The 17,111-nt window shown below is 40.6% G+C and overlaps 1 protein-coding gene across 1 annotated transcript in view; it reads left to right on the forward strand.

Moving 5' to 3' along the window:
• LOC118403810 (prokineticin receptor 2-like) overlaps positions 1 to 17,111 on the forward strand; it is a 63,549-nt gene that overhangs the window by 43,310 nt on the left and 3,128 nt on the right. Inside the window, exon 3 of the mRNA XM_035802614.1 lies at positions 16,668 to 16,856. Coding sequence (XP_035658507.1) covers positions 16,668 to 16,856 — 189 coding nt within the window. The remainder of the gene's footprint in view (positions 1 to 16,667; positions 16,857 to 17,111) is intronic.

Below are 17,111 nucleotides of genomic sequence, written 5' to 3' on the forward strand. Positions count from 1 at the left end.
CCGGCGCCCATTCCACTAGAAGGAAATCTCATTGCGATCATTATTGTATTTAGGTTTATGTTTATTCTACGTAACCTTTTATTTTAACATTGGGATATACTGAAAAATGTAAAAGTGGGATAAGATTGTAAAAACTTATTAATAAGTTGGGCATTTTTTTAGAAATGCGTAATTTACTAAAGATTTCATGGATTGCATTGAAATATGACCTATCGTAACTTAGCATATACTTTGTTATAAGATCCCGTTCATCAAGTTTTTTGCCAAAAGGACAGCTTGTTAAGAAAATGTATGAAAATTCTTTTAAATAACTTTGTACCACTAGCAGACATATTTTTCAAGATTCACGTAGTGAACGTAAAGTATACCATATATCACGTTAGACGTTAGAAGTATGCCTGATGTCATTATCTGTACTTTATTAGAGATAATATCTCTTTAATTGGTAGCAGGATATGCCAAACAGTTTAGTATAACGCCGCACGTGTGTCCGACCCCGTTGCCATGAGATCTGAAATGAACATTTATCAAACCCTCCGGCGACGATGCAAATCTAGCCACTTTTAAAAACAGTTTGAAACAGACCTGTACCTGTATAGATGGGAAGGTGTAACCGCCCTTCGGAGTAACACACCAGCTTTTTTATCTGTATCACCGCTACGGTCACCCTTTGAAGTAACACACCAACTGTATCTGTATCTGTACAGCCGCTAATATCACCCTTCGGTGTAACATACCAGCTTTTGTATCTGTATCTGTATCGCCGCTAAGATCACCCTTTGGAGTAACACACCAGTTTTTAATCTGTATCTGTATCGCCGCTACGATCACCCTTCGAAATAACACACCAGCTTTTGCATCTGTATCTATATAGCCGCTATGATCACCCTTCGGAGTAACACACCAATTTTATTATCTGTATAGCCGGTGTAACGCTTATTGCTCTTCGTCGAAACACACCACCTTGGCTTCTGTATCTATAACTTCATGGTCCCTATAGCCGCTTTTTGTGGAACACACCAGCTACTGTACACTGTGTCCGGTATACATGTAACTCACGCCCTTCGTGGAACCCAACTGCTTCGCAGGCTCGTAGCACGGCAGCAGCTGGCTATTATCATATTACACTGAGCGATTTGTCACACCTAACCTTTGCACATCTAACTGTAAACGTTGTTTTAAGCTATCGTATGAGGATGATCCTAAAGTACTCGGTGGCAACGAGCTTCACTCTATAATACTTCGAGAAAAACATGACTTTTGGTTGAATTAGACTCTAAGTAGTCGGTGTGCCCAACAAAAAGAAAGTTCATTAGTCATTGAAGCTGCACCTGGTACCATGGTTTGTTACGCCGAAGGACGGTCATACCAGCTGTACCGATACATGAACAGATTGCCATTACCTTCATGAAATGCCATGGAGGTTATATTTTACCCTGTGTGTGTGTGTGTGTGTTTGTGTGTGTGTGTGTGTGTGTGTGTGTGTGTGTGTGTGTGTGTAAAAAGATAAACTCAATAAGGGCTTAGTGAATTGATTTCATCCTTGGTGCGTTTGTCATGTATGACAAAAGCTGGAAAAGTATTAGATTTTGGGCCCCTAGCGGCTTCCCTTGGTACTGCAGCGCAACTTCCGGGTTTGCTATCTCTTGCTCTGAACAAGCTATGGTCACGATTTTGGGAAATCCCTTCAGCGTTGCCTATGACTAAGTGAACATATTATATGTTCACTTAGTCATAGGCAACGCTGAAGGGATTTGAAGGACTTTAGCAAGTGCGACAGTCTCTTTTGCTACCTAAACAGTGTAAAACTCCACCGGGTAAAAAGAATATAATTAAGATACACCCAAAAGGCAGTTATTAAAGCAACTGGATGATTTTGGAAACGGTCAGACGTTTCAGGTATCATCAACTATCTTTCGTCAGTGACACTTAAAAAAAAGATGGTTGAAGATCAGATTTTTTTTACCATACATATGATCTGCAAAGGAGATAAATGCATCTTTCGGATAGACCGTTATTGAAATGGTCCTACGAGTGCCAATGTCAAGAGCATGTATGTAGTTTGCTTGTTTGTTTATTTCTATTTTACCTGAGGAGAAATATCGCTTTCCAATGTGCCTAAGGGTAAAGCCTAGACATAAATACATGTATCAACACCACAAAATGAAAGGCAGCTTTACAAGGAATAACAACCATTGATGCAAGTTTGTAATCAATACAAAGAAATAAAAGTAAGATGGGTACGTGAAATACATTAACGTCTCGTTACATAATAAGAAGAGGATGCAATGTTAACATAACATGAAAACCTAATGGATGGAATGAAATGAAATTTGATATACCTATTTAAAATACGACAAAAAATATCCTGATGTAGTTATCGGCGACAGAACTGAACCACCCCAATTGCATATGTTTTATGAATAATCATACATGTGTTACTCCACGTGTGGCCTCTTTTAAGTGCTTTAGGCTACATTGCATAAGGACGATAGTACATTGAATGATTTTCCTCACCTGTATGATAAAGTACTTTATTAAGCCGTTGAATATATCAAAAATGTGCTCTTAGAAGATAACACAGAATATTGAGGACGATATCTATCATAAATATAGACTGGATAGACACAATAAGCCTCCTCATTAATTAACCAAATTAAGTTTCAAGCATCGAATAACAAAAAAGCAACCTCTTTTTGAGATCGATGCCTAAATAGACACCACAGTACCCTGCGTCCAAAGAGCTATCAACTTCTCAAGTGACTTGATCATAGCTGTATCTATCTATATCTGTATCTGTATCAATATAGCCGGTTCTTGTTTTTTTTTGAGCTGTTATTAGATACTCATCAGTCGGAACGTCCACCAGTTCATTGGTCATTTTGTACATCATGCAAAGTCTGGACATTTTCCTCCTGTCTTCAAGTTACATCTTCTTCAAAGTAATCTTCTTATTTGGCGAAAGTAACTATAATCTATGTCCGACGGCTTCGGCTATGGCAAGACTGCCATATATGACATGGACGGTCTGTCACTTAGGGCACATTTGTTAGCTGACTCAAGTTGGTTGTTATTTTTCTGCGGAACCATTTTTCTTTCTTGTTTGTTTTTTTCGCTCTGTTGCTTTCTTAAATGATCACTCAAAGCTATTATGGAGATCTAAATAAACAAACAAAACCCTGCTAGTCGTCAGTAGAGTACCTTTAGTTAACACTTATTCCGTATGACGGAGCTTTTGCAACTTTGAAAGAACCGTCATAGATCATTATCGAGAAAAGTAGAGATGGTCCAATCTGCTTGTTTAAAAGCGTTGAAAGTGCCTCTGTCGCATTGCTTATTAGCAGTTATCGAAAATAAGCATTAGGATCGCGGTCAGAGTTCAACCAGGTTACCGAATCTTAAACTTTTAAAAAGCGTATTTTGTAGTTGAACTCCGCTTGCAAGGTTGACTTACCATACTAAATTCCGCCAAGTTTCATTTTACTTATCTTTACCGTATCCTAAGCTTATTTGGTAGTTGAACTCCGCTTGCATGGTTGACTTAACGTCATACTTTTGCCAAGTTTCATTTTACTTATCTAAAGCTCTTTCGAGTGTTCCATATAGATGAAAGGATTTTTTTCTCATTTACCAAGGGTTTACTGCTATGCGCAAGTGTAATCACTGAGTTTGCTGTATTTTTCCGACCCGTGTAAAGGGTGTTTTGGTACCGTGCCAACGTTGACAATGAAGGCTTGAGTGATAATATGATAAACGCTCGCTTTATGGTGTCTTTCCGCTCTCGATAGCATTGTTCACATTGTATAGCTTCTCCTAAGCTGCTAACATTTTTTATAGAATCAACGGCTTGGAGGTACTTTTACGTGGACGTGGGAAGAAATCCGTTAATGCAATATTGCATAGCCGAAATAAAGCCTACAGCGCTCTGTGAGGTCTCACATGCACATGTAGTGACATGTGTACGATTCGTTATGAAATATATGAGAGAGGGTAGATTCAACTCTGTAACCGGTTATTACAGGACACTGCCAAGGTTTCATCTATACGCTCTATGGGCCCTTTTTTCGTCTTCTTTGTGGCTCATAAAACTTTGATCAGTAAAAGCGTATTTAGAGCATAACAAGGCCCAATGAGCCTGCTTTGGAGGCCACTGCCAAGAGATGATGCGCTAATGGCAAGACATTGCAGGCTCTGTGGGCCTTGTTGGTTCATAATACTTTGGCAACCAAAAGCGTAGTTTGAGCTTTAAAAGGCCCAGACAACCTGCTATGTTGGCTCCTGTCTATGATGCGCTAATGGCGAATCGTAATGCTAGTGAAATACGGAGGCGACTCCGTCAAGGCACAAGCAAACCGGATCACCTCTTCTCGATAATGATGTATGTTAGTTTCTTCAAGTTTGCAAAAGCCGACCGTTATACGTAATGAATTTGAGCTAAACGTACTTGGTAGACGAGCGGCTGAGGGCCTTGTTGTTGGCTGTGAATGCGAATTTTTGCGACCATTGGAAAGGAACAAAGAGAAGAACATTTTTGTTACCATCACCTTCTAAACGTCATACGTTAATGACCGACCTTTTTTTGCAGCTTATATAGTCACAGACTGTTAAAAAAAGGCAGAATACCGTTGGATTAAAAGTTGGTGCCCATCTCTGTTTCATTAGCCCTGGGCCACACACAACGCAATCACTACAGCAGGGGGCTAGTCCAATGGTAGTGGTGTGTTCAACTTCCATACTCCTTCCCGAATGCTGAGTGCTAAGCAGAGAAAGCAGCATGTACCATTTTTATAGTTTTTGGTATGACTCGGCCGGGATCGAACTCACGACCTTCCGAATGCAAGGCGAACACTATACCAACTAGGCCCTTGCACCGGCTACTCATTTTCACTTGAGCATAGCGTGTAAAGTGCCTTTGCCAAGGGCACAAGATCGGTGACACGCAGTCGGATTCGAACCCGCAACCTCTCGGTCACGAGGCACAACTGCCGCCGCTGCGCCACGCGACTTCACTTTGCAATACCGTCGCATTGTTAGTCACTAAAGGCATTAATAGTTTATGTATGGAGTAGATTGCAGGAATCAACAGCCTAGACTATTTTCCAGGAAAGTTTTAGCTACCCAGCCAGTGTGCTTTGCATCTCCAAATGGATCTACCACTGTCAAGATCCTTAAAGTTCTCTGTGTGAATTGTTATATACTAGAGGCATTAGTAGTAGTTTATACAGGAGATAGTAGGAGCAGACACTTCGACAGTCTAGACCGTAAGGTTTTAGCCGTCTGGACGGTGTGCTTTACATCTCCAACTGGATCTAGCATTGCCAAGGCCCTCGAAGTTCTCTGTGTGAACGCTGAGAGCCTGTCTGTAATAACATGATAGAAACAACCCTCTTCCATATATTTCATATAACAAACCGTACATATGTCACTCCATGTGGGGCCGCATGAAATGATGTAGGCTTATTTCAAGAAGACGATATTAGATTTACGGATTTCTTCCCACGTACGTCTATATATGTAAAAGTAGCCCCAAGCCGTTTATTCGACTTAAATGTTCTCAGCTTAGAAGAAGCGGTAGAATGTGAACAATGCTATTAAAAGCGGATAGACACCATGAAGCGAGCATTATCAAATCATTAATCATCCTTCAGTTGCCAAATTTGGCACGGTGACAGAAAACACCTCAAAGGGTCATCAGAAAATACAGCAAACTCCATGATTACATGTGCACATGGCAATAACCCCTCGGTAAATGAGAAAGAAAATCCTTTCATCAATATAGGATACACGAAAGGGCTTTAAATAACTTAGTGGAATTCAGGATGGTAAGACGACCTTACAAGCGGAGTTCAGCTATCAAATAGGCTTTTAAAGGTTTGGTTTTAAATAACATGAACCTGGTTCACCTCTGAGCGTGATGTTGATATTCATTATAGTAGTAACTCCTGGTTAAATGAGAAAGAAAACCCTTCCATCCATATCATCATCATCATATCGTTCCGTGCCAGTACTGCAGCCAGGCCACAGCCTTCTCGCTAGCTTCTAGTAGGTCCTGGTTGGAGATGTTGGGGCCTAATACACAGTCCTTTGTAATGTGTCCCATGGTTTGGGTTAGGTGGCCACAACGACACTCAGCTGAGTTCACCCGTCCCCATTTCAGTAGGTTGTCTCTGGTCCTACCTACTCCGCACCTGGCTCTGTTCAGGTCCACCCATTCTCTTCTGGGTAGATGGGTGCCATGAGGAAGGGACTCACAAGGGGTCTGGAGAGCTTCATTTGGTAGGAGAAGCTTTCCAGCGATCGACTCTGTACTTGGCAGCCTCCTTAGGGTTCAGACTATGTATGGTCATGAAGCTCTTTTCCATCCATATGAAACGCACGAAATATGAGTAAAATAAAATTTGGCGGCTGTCAGGGTCGTAAGACAACCTTACTAGCGGGGCTCAACTTCCAAATAAGCTTTTGGAACACACGAAAGAGCTTAAGATAAGTAAAATGAACCTTGGCGGAAATCAGGGTGGTAAGTAAACCTTGCAAGCGGAGTTCAACTTCCAAATAAGTTTTAGAAGGTTTGGTATTTGGTAAACATAATCCTGGTTCACCTATATGGGCGTGATCCTAATGCTTATATTTACGATATAGTGCAATGCGACAGTGCCATTGTCAATGATTTTGAACAAGTAGACAGACTGACCTCATCTCGATAGCGGTGTATGTTGGATTCCTTCAAGTATTCAAAAGCTCCGTTATACGGAATGAATTTGAACAAAATTTACTTGACATACGATCAGCTGAGTACATTCTTATTGTCTTTGAATAAGAATTTATCGCGATCATTGGAAAGCATCAGCGCGAAGAAACATTTTGCAAGAACGCCTTCTAAATTCTATGTGTAAATGGCGATTTTTTTCGCAGCTAATACGTTTACAGGCTCATGATAATCGTTGCAATTTCATTTAAGAAAGGAGTTAGTACTAGATAGACGTATAAAGCAGTGATCAACGGTCTAGCCTCCCATAACTTTTTAGCAGTTCACATGTTTGTTTTGCACAGTGTGCTTTGCATCTTCAAATGAGTCTATCATTGGCAAGGTCCTTCAAGATTTGTGTGAAGGTTGACAGCTTGCAATAACCGTCTACACACTCAATCGAAACAATCCTCTTGCATGCATTCATGAGGGCGCCACTGTTAATACTTTTGAACAAGCAAACTGGCTGACCTATTCTCGATAGCGGTGTATGTTTGGTTCCTTCTAGTTTGCAAAAGCTCCGTTATACGGAATGAATTTAAACGAAAGTTACTTGACATACGATCAACTGAGTACATTCTTATTGTCTTTGAATAAGAATTTATCGCGATCATTGGAAAGCATCAGCGCAAAGAAAACTTTTGCAAGAACGCCTTCTAAATTTCATATGTGGCGTCGGGCGTGGCGTAACTGGTAGAGCGTTCGGCTCGGAATCTGGAGGTTCTGAGTTCGATCCCCGCCGTGCCACGCCCCGGATTTGTGCCCTTGGGAAAGTCACTTTACACAACCTTCCTCACTTCACCCAGGTGTAAAAATGTGTACCTTCTGTCTGTACCGTGTATGTGGCAGTGTTAATATAAGTTACCAAAACTTGAGTTCAGTGCCACATTGTCCCAGTCTGTACAAAAAGCAAAATAAATAAAAAATTCATATGTAAATGGTGATGTTTTCGCAACTAAGACGTTTACAGTCTATCGTTGCACTTTTATTGACGAAAGGAGGACTTACTAGACGTATAAAACAGTGATCAACAGTCCAGGCTTCCATAACGTTTAAGTAATGTACATGTTTGTTTTCGACAGTGTCCTTTGCACCTCCAACTGAGTCTATCGTTGACAAGGTCCTTCAAGTGCTCTGTGTGAACATTGACAGGCTGTATACATATAATAACTGTCGACACAATCTCTGTTGCCATGGTAACAGTCACGACATGATGGAAACAGTTTGCCCATCGTTCTACTCGAAAAACCCTTCTCTATTGCATGTATTCATGACCAATCGCACGTATGCCACTCCATGTGGGCCGCATGTAGAACAATGTAGGTTTATTTCAGGAAGGCAATATTGGATTTACGGATTTCTTCAATTCCCACGTCCATATAAGAACACCTCCGAGCCGCTGACTCAACATAAAATGTTAGCGGCTTAGAAGGGGCAGTAAAATGTGTACAGTCAGAGGGACAGGAGAGACACCATGAAGCGAGAGTCTATCCATCTAAAAAATACATCTACAGCAAACTCCGTTATTACCCTTGCAGACAGTATTAACAATGATATCGGGTGTATATCGGGTATATTTGCAGCCAGTGCCATAGGCAGGTACCCAATGTGTTGAGTAATGAGGCTGTTTAACGTGGTCGAGGCACCTCCTCGAGCACGGGACCCCCGTTTAACCCCTGGGTAAATGAGAAAGAAAATCCTTTCATCCATATAAAACACACGAAAGAGCTTTAAATGAAACTTGGTGAAAGTTAGTACGTTAAGTCAACCTTGCAAGTGGAGTTCTTGCAAGTCCAGATAAGCTTTAGAAGGTTTGGGATTGAATAACATAAACTTGGTTGACCTATATATGTGAGCGTGATCCAAATGCTTATTTTCGATACCTGATAGTGCAATCTGACGGTGCCACTGTCAATGCTTTTAAACAAGCAGACTTGTTGACCTCTTCTCAATAATGGTGTATGTTGAGTTCCTTCAAGTTCGCAAAAGCTCCTGTATACGGAATGGATCTGAGCTTGAGGTACATGACAGACGAGCAGCTGAGTAAATTTCTATTGGCTTTGAGTGATCATTTAAGAAAGCAATAGAGCGAAGAAACATTTTGAGAGAAAGCCATCTTAATGCCAAAGTGAATGGCTAATATTTTCACACACAGCTAATTGTTCATAAGCTAAATACCGTCGAACTTTTATTCACGAAAGCCGTTATTAGAAGTGGGAAGTAGTAATCCACACTGCCCGTAGCCAGGATTTTTGTTGGGGGGGGGGGGGTTCTTTAGAGTACTTGTGGGACCATCGAGCGCCGCAGGCGCGAGACTCACGCCTTCGGCGTGAGCTGCCTAGGGGGTCCGGGGGCATGCTCCCCCGGAAAAAATTGAAATCTTGATCCTCTAAAATGCCATTTCCTGCATTTTGACAGGAAAAATTTACTACCTAAGTTTACTGTAATGGAATTTCTATTAAAATACACAGGTCCGGGGAAATTTTGAAATCTGGACCCTCTGAAAAGCCATTTCCTGCACTTTCTGGGGCAAATTTTGCTGATAGAATCACTAAGATTGAAGTGTCTATCGGTGAAAAATGCAAATCAGTCATGCCTTTGAAAAAAATCTTGGACATGGAAAAGTGGACCTTTGAGTGTGAAAAAGTGGACCTTTGAGCGTGTGGGGGGGGTTCTTTCGAACCCCCCGAACCCCCCCCTGGCTACGGGCATGCCGTGACAGTCGAGCTTCACATATGTTTCTAGCTGCCTAGACACTGTGTTTTGAATCTCCAAGCCTCTCAAAGGCTCTCTCTCTGGATCCATAATTAGCAAGTGCTCTGCGTGAACGTAACGATGACAGCCTGTAATAACCGTCTACACAATCGAACCAAACCTCTTGCATGTATTCATGATGATTCGCACGTATATTACTCCACGTGGGCCGCATATACAGCGATGTAGGCTTATTTCAGGAAGGCGATATTGGATTTACGGATTTCTGCCCACGTCCATATAAAAGTACCTCCGAGCCGCCGATTCTATATAAAATGTTCTCAGCTTAGAAGAAGTGATAGAGTGGAAACAATGCTATCAAGATAGGAGGGACGCCATGAAGTAAGCGTTATCGTATCATTAATCATCCTTTAGTCGCCAAACTTTGCACGGTGCCAGAACACTTTACAAAGGGTCAGAAAATACGGCAAACTTTGTTATTACACTTACACATAGCAGTAACCCCTAGTTAAATGATAAAGAAAATCCTGTCATCTATATAGGACACACGAAAGAGCTTTAGATAAGTAAAGTGAAACTTGGCGGAAGTCAGTCTGGTAAGTTAACCTTACAAGTGGAGTTCAACTACAAAATAAGCTTTTGGAACTCACGAAAGAGCTTTAGATAAGTAAAATGAAACTTGGTGCAAGTCATTACGGTAAGTCAACCTTGCAAGTGAATTTGAATGTCCAAATAAGCATTTAGAAGGTTTGGGACTTTATAACGTAAACCTGGTTGACCTATGAGCGTGATCCTAATGCTTATTTTCGATACCTGCTAGTGCAATCTGACGGTGCCACTGTCAATGCTTTTAAACAAGCAGACTTGTTGACCTCTTCTCGATAATGGTGTATGTTGAGTTGCTTCAAGTTCGCAAAAGCTCAGTTATACGGAAAGAATCGGAGCTTAAGGTACTTGCCAGACGAGCAGCTGAGTACAGTAGGTGTACATTCTTATTGACTTTGAGTGATCATTTGAGAAAGCAACGGAGCGAAGACAAATTTTGAAACAACGCCATCTAAATGCCAAACGTGAATGGCCAATATTTTCGCAGATAATATGATCACAGGCTATTAAAAGTGCTAAATACCGTAACACGATAATTTACATAAGATGTTAGTAGTATAATGCAGTAGTTAACAGTCTGCCTGGACACTGTGTTTTGCATATCCAACGGGATCTTTCATTGGCAAGGTCCATGAAGTGCTCTGTGTGAACGTTGAGAATTTTTAAAAGCTCGCTACAAAAATTGATCCAACTACATTTGATGTATTCATAACAAACAGCACATATGCCTCTCCATATGGGGACATATAAAGCGACGTAGGCTTATTTCAGGAAGGCAATATTGGATGAAGGGATTTCCCGCGTCCATGCAATAGAAACACCTTGGAGCCGCTGACTCAACATAAAAAGTTAGAAGCTTAGAAGAATCCATAAAATGTGAACAATGCGAGAGCGGAGAGACACCATGAAGCGAGAGTTTATCCATCTGTAGTGGCCAACATTGGCGAGGAGCCAGAATACACCTATCATGGTCAGAAAATACAGCAAACTTCGTGATCACATTTGCACATAGCAGTAAATGATCAAGAAAATCCTTTCATCTATATAGAACACACGAAAGAGCTTTAGATATATCAAAATGAAACTTGGTGAAAGTCACCTAGGTAAGTCAACCATGTAACTACCAACTATCAAATAAGCTTTGAAGGTTTAGGATTCAGTGAAGTAAATCGTAAGGAACATTTTCGGCAATTTCTAGAAGTGCAATGGACTGCCATCGCTTTTATAGACGAGCAGACCGAATCACCTCAGCCATTCTGATATATAATAAATGGTGTATGTTAGGTTTCTTCAAGCAAAAGTTGACCGTTGTACGAAATGAAATTGAGCCAAATGTAATGGAACAAATCCATCCTTGCTAGAAATCAGCTGAGTACATTCTTATTGGATTTGAGACATCATTCAAAAAAGCAACAGAGCGAAGAAACATTTTTAAGGACGCCCTCTAAAACGTGATACCTGTATTTGACTGAGATTGATATTGAGACCATACGTGAAAGGCCGATATTTTCTTCGGAGCAATTGGGTGACATGCAATTAAGAACAGTGAATAGCGTCGCATTTTTTTGTCACAAAAGGCTTTAGTAGTATAAAGTAGTAATCAACAGTCTAGCTTCCCATATGTTTTTAAATGCCTGGATCGACAGTGTACATGTGCTTTGCATCTCCAACTGAATTTATCATTGGCAAGGTTCTCGAAGTTCTCTTTGTGAACGTCTAAAGCCTGTAAGAACTGTCTACACAATCTACACAATTTTATTTCATGTATTCATTACGATTCGTACATACACATGTCGCTTCATGTGGGGCCGCATATACACGTAGAGCGATGGAGGCTTATTTCAGTAAGGCGATATTGCATTAAGGGATTTCTAGCCCGCGTCCATGCAATAAAATCACCTCCGAACAGCTGACTCTATATGAAAAGTTAGCAGCTTAGAAGAAGCGGTAAAATGGAAACAATGCTATCAAGAGCGGAGAGACATCATGAAGCGAGAGTCTATCCATCTATAGTGGCCAACATTGGCACGGAGCCAGAATTAAACCTATTATGGTCAGAAAATACAGCAAACTTCGAGATTACATTTGCACATAGCAGTAACCGCTGGGTAAATGGGAAGGAAAATCCTTTCATCCACATTCAACACGCGAAATAGCTTTAGATAAGTAATATGAAACTGTCAGGATGGTAAGTCAACATTACAAGTGGAGTTTAACTTTCAAGCAAGCTGTAAGATGGTTTAAGATCTAGCCTGACTAAAATCGCGCCCCTAGCGGCCGGCCCTACGATTGCCGCCGCCCTAGGGGGGGGGGGGGGGGGGGGGGGGATCATTAACTCCAGCCAGCCAGAGCTTGTGTAAACACCTTCTAGTTTAAGATCCTGTAATGTTAACCTGGTTGACCTGGTTGACTACTGAACGTGATCCTTAAACTCTTTTCGATAACGTCTAGCGCAATACTACGGCATCATTGCAAATATTTCAAAAACATGTATAACCAATCTCATTTACTCTTCTCAATAACAGTGTGTGTTGAGTTCCTTCAAGTGTGCAAAAGCTCCGTTATACGGGATAAATTTGTGCTAAAGGTTCTTGACAGACTAGCAGCTGAGTAAATTCTAATTGGATTTGAGTGACAATTTAAAAAAAGAAACAGAGCGAAGAAAATTTGTGTAAAATGTCCTCTACCCATACGTAAGTGACAGATATGTTATCAGCTAATGTGGTCACAGGCTATCACAAAAGGCAAAATAACGTCGCATTGTTTTTCATTGAAGGCGTTAATTGTAGAAAGCATGCAGTAATTGACAGTCTAGCTTTCCATGAATTTCTACCTTCCTGGACAGTGTGTTTTTTATCTCCAGCTTGCCCTATCATTGACAAGGTCCTTCCGGTTCTTTGTGTGAACGTTGAGAGGTTGTATTAACTGGCTACAAAATCAAACCAACCCTACATTTCATTACGAATCACACATATGTCACTCTATGTTGGACCGCACCAAGCGATGTAGGCTTACTTCAGGAAGGCGATATTGGATTTATGTATTTCTTCCCAAGTCCATATAAAAACACCTCCTAGCCGCTGGCTCAACATCAAATGTTAGCACCTTAGAAGAAGCGGTAAAATGTGAACATTTGCGAGAGCGAAGAGACACTATGAAGAGAGAGTCTATCCATCTATAGTTGCTTTGGCACGGAGCCAGAACACGCTTATAAGGATCAGAAAATAAAGCAAACTCCGTGATTACATTTGCACATAGCAGTAACCCCTGGGTAAATGAGAAAGAAGATCCTTTAATCCATATAGAACACACGAAATGGTAAGTCAACCATGCAACTACTAACTATCAAATAATCTTTGAAGGTTTAGGATTCAGTGAAGTAAATCGTAATGCACATTTTCGGCAATATCTAGAAGTGCAATGGGCTGCCATCGCTTTTATAGACGAGCAGACCGAATCACCTCAGCCATTTTGTTATGTAATAAATGTTGTATGTTAGGGTTCGTCAAGCAAAAGTTGACCGTTGTACGAAATGAAATTGAGCTACATGTAATGAAACAAATCCTTCCTTGCCAGAAGAGCGACTGAGTACATTCTTATTGGATTTGAGGCATCATTAAGAAAAGCAACAGAGCGAAGAACATTTTTAAGGACGCCCTCTAAAACGTGATACCTGTATTTGACTGAGATTGATATTAAGACCATACGTGAAAGGCCGATATTTTCGGAGCTATTAGGTTGACATGCAATTAAAAACACTGAATAGCGTCGCATTTTTTTTCACGAAAGGCTTTAATAGTATAAAGTAGTAATCAACAGTCTAGATTCTCATACGTTTTTAAATGCCTAGACACTGTGCATATGCTCTGCATCTCCAACTGAATTTATCATTGGCAAGGTCCTCGAAGTCCTCTATGTGAACGTCGAGAGCATGTAATAACTGGCAACAAAAATCGAACCAACGCTATTTCATTTATTCATGGCGAATAGTCCACTACATATGGGGTCACATAGAGTAATGTAGGCTCTTTGCAGCAAGACGATGTATGGCATTTGCGGATTTGCTCTACCCTCCATGAAAAAGCACCTCCGAGGCACTGGTTCTACAAAGAAATGTTACCAGCTAGGAAGAAGCGGTAGAATGTGAGCAATGAAGCGAGAGTTTATCCTTGTATAGTTGCCAAGTTTTGCATGCGTACGGTGCCAGAAAACAGCCTTAAGGGTCAAAAACGTGTGATTACACTTGCACATAGCAGTAACTCCTGGGTAAATGGGAAAGAAAATCCTTTCATCTATATGAAATACACGAAATAGCTTTAGATAAGTAAAATGAAACTTGGCGGCTGTCCGGATGGTAAGTCAACCCTACAAGATTACAGGACGGTGGGTCAACCTTACAGTTCAACTACATGTATCAGAAAAGCTTTAGAGGGTTTGGGATTCGGTAAAATAAACCTGGTTGACCTCTTAGTGTGATCCTAAAGCTTCTTGTAGATGACATCTAGTGCAATGCGACAGTGCCTTGGGCTCCTTCAATTTTTTAAAAGCTCCGTTATACGAAATGGATTTGAGCTAAATGTACTTGACATACGAGCAACTTAGTGCATGCTAATTGGCTTTGAGCAAATCTTTAAGAAAGCAACAGAGCGAAGAATCATGTTGTACGTACGATATCTAAATTTTATATTCAAATGGTCGATATCTTAGCGGCCAACAGGGCCACCTGCTAAGGCGGAATACCATCTCATAGTTATTCACTAAAGTAATATTTGCCCATAAGTAGCCGTTTGGAGACATTTTAAGTTTTTAAACTTTAAAAAGCGGAAATCTCAATGGACAACGCTAAATGGTGCCGAAATTGCACAGACTTTGCAAATTTGTTATGATTTTCTTTTATGGTCACACTAACTTGCGACGCATTTGCGTAAGAGGGATACTATTGAATAGCCAGGTTGAAGAAATCACAGTGTTGTCAAAAATTAAAAACCAATGTACAATGACTAATAGATGTTTTAAAAAGACATTCGCAATGATGATGTTTACATATCATTCCTGATCACTTGCTAATTGCGAAAAAAAAGTAATTCTAGGCGACAAGTTTGCACCTATTGGCGCTGATTAGCGCCCATTGGAAATTACTGGCGCAATTATATTTGGCAAGATATCCGCAGATGTCTTTCTCAAACTTGCATGGGAAAAGCACCTTAATGTTTCAACGAAGAAGACGGGGTTCAGAGGAGGGACAATGATCTAGTTCACACCTTTAACCAAAGTCTTATATTGTAAGCGAATATAACAAAAAGACGGTTGGAAAAAATAAGTTCTTGATCCCCTCCCACGAAATACCTTAAGAGACAAACTTCTTGGAACACCAAAGTAACTTCAGTGAGTGATTAATGATATGTTTTATGGCTATCTGTTGTTTCCTTGGACGAAGTTTTTTTATGACAGTTTTATCTTACTCCTGACTCAGCTTACAGATCCATCCATCAATTTTATGACCGTAGGCAGTGGCGCGATTGTATGGGATATAAATGGTTTGCGGTAATAAAACATTGGTGAATGTGATCCAGTAATGAAGACTGCATTTTCGCTATCTTTACGATCGGCACTGCATGCAACAAAACCGACGGAATTTTTTTACATCTTTTTAAAATTTATTTTCCCATTACAATGAATGGAGAGGGACAATGGGGTGACATAAATCACCTCTGCCAGTCGTCTCCCCGAAAATGTATTTTTAGCCCATCCCTGAACTTCAATTTTTCCACAAGCATATTGAACTTGAAATCTATAAACAACCTCTCTCTTCCCCCACTCTCTCTCTCTCTCCCTCTTTATCTATCCATCTATCTTTATCTCTATGTGTGTAATTGACATTTTAAAAACATTTCTTGTTTTCAATATCATTCTATATTGCTTAATGACGGTATTTATAAACTTGCATGGTTGCTAAGATAAGTAAAGAAGGAAATTATGAAACCTGAACCATGCAAACAGTTACTTTGTTAACATAGTTAATGAGGAAATGAGAGAATATCATTATTTGCTGAGATTAGACTGTTTTACTTGTATTATTTTGGTAGAGAAGATGGTCAGTTGATCTGATTTATGCAAATGATAACCTTCTTTACACAACCATATATTTGAATACGTCACAGCAAAAGGTTGATAAATTGGTAAAAGTATGTATAAGGTCATGGACCTTGCTGATCATAAATTTGGGACGGTACATAGAAATATAAGCAACTACTGTAAATGCATTTAAGTTCGCGGGGCTTTGATTTCGCGGTTTATAGCGGGAAAATGGACTTTTCGCGGTGCTTATAATTTCGCGGTAGTACCATGCACTGTAGTCTCTTACTATTACGGAAAAATGTTCGCGGTGGTTTTAAATTCGCAGCGAAGCGGCCGTCGCGAAAACCGCGAACATTAATCTACCGCGAACATTTTTGCATTTACAGTATATGATTTTTGCCGTAACAATTTAGGTGTTGGAATTTCTAATACACTGAATTCAGGTAGGAAAAAAATACCAGAATTGGAATTTGTATAAATGCAATACTTAACATTCTTTTTTTTTTTCGGTCATTATTTTCAGATACCTGGTGATCATGTCACCTCAGATCCCTCGGATGTCCCCCCGTGTGGTTGCCCTGACTATTCTGGCCGTGTGGGTCATCTCTATGCTACTGGCGGTCCCGGCTGCACATTTCTCACAGGCGGTACCATACGTCACACAGGGGGGCGCCTTCTGCGGGCAGGTCTGGAAGATCCATCACGCGAAAAGGTGGGGGAAACTTAAGTCATCCTTCTTCAGGCACTTGAGTCATCCTCCTCCTAAAAAATTCATTTTCAATTACGCCTCAGTATGGGGTAAAATGTCTTTAACGATGTATGTAAAGAACTGTCTAGATCTTATACAACTTGGGGGGGGGGGGGGGGGGCTATCTCACCGGACCATATGCCTATCAGCGCTAGGAAATTGCGCCAACTTTACAAATTTGTACTATTTTCCCCCCCTTGAAACAACACTGACGGGCGA

The sequence above is a fragment of the Branchiostoma floridae genome, chromosome 16 (assembly GCF_000003815.2).
Source record: "Branchiostoma floridae strain S238N-H82 chromosome 16, Bfl_VNyyK, whole genome shotgun sequence".
In the NCBI taxonomy this organism is placed as follows: domain Eukaryota; kingdom Metazoa; phylum Chordata; class Leptocardii; order Amphioxiformes; family Branchiostomatidae; genus Branchiostoma; species Branchiostoma floridae.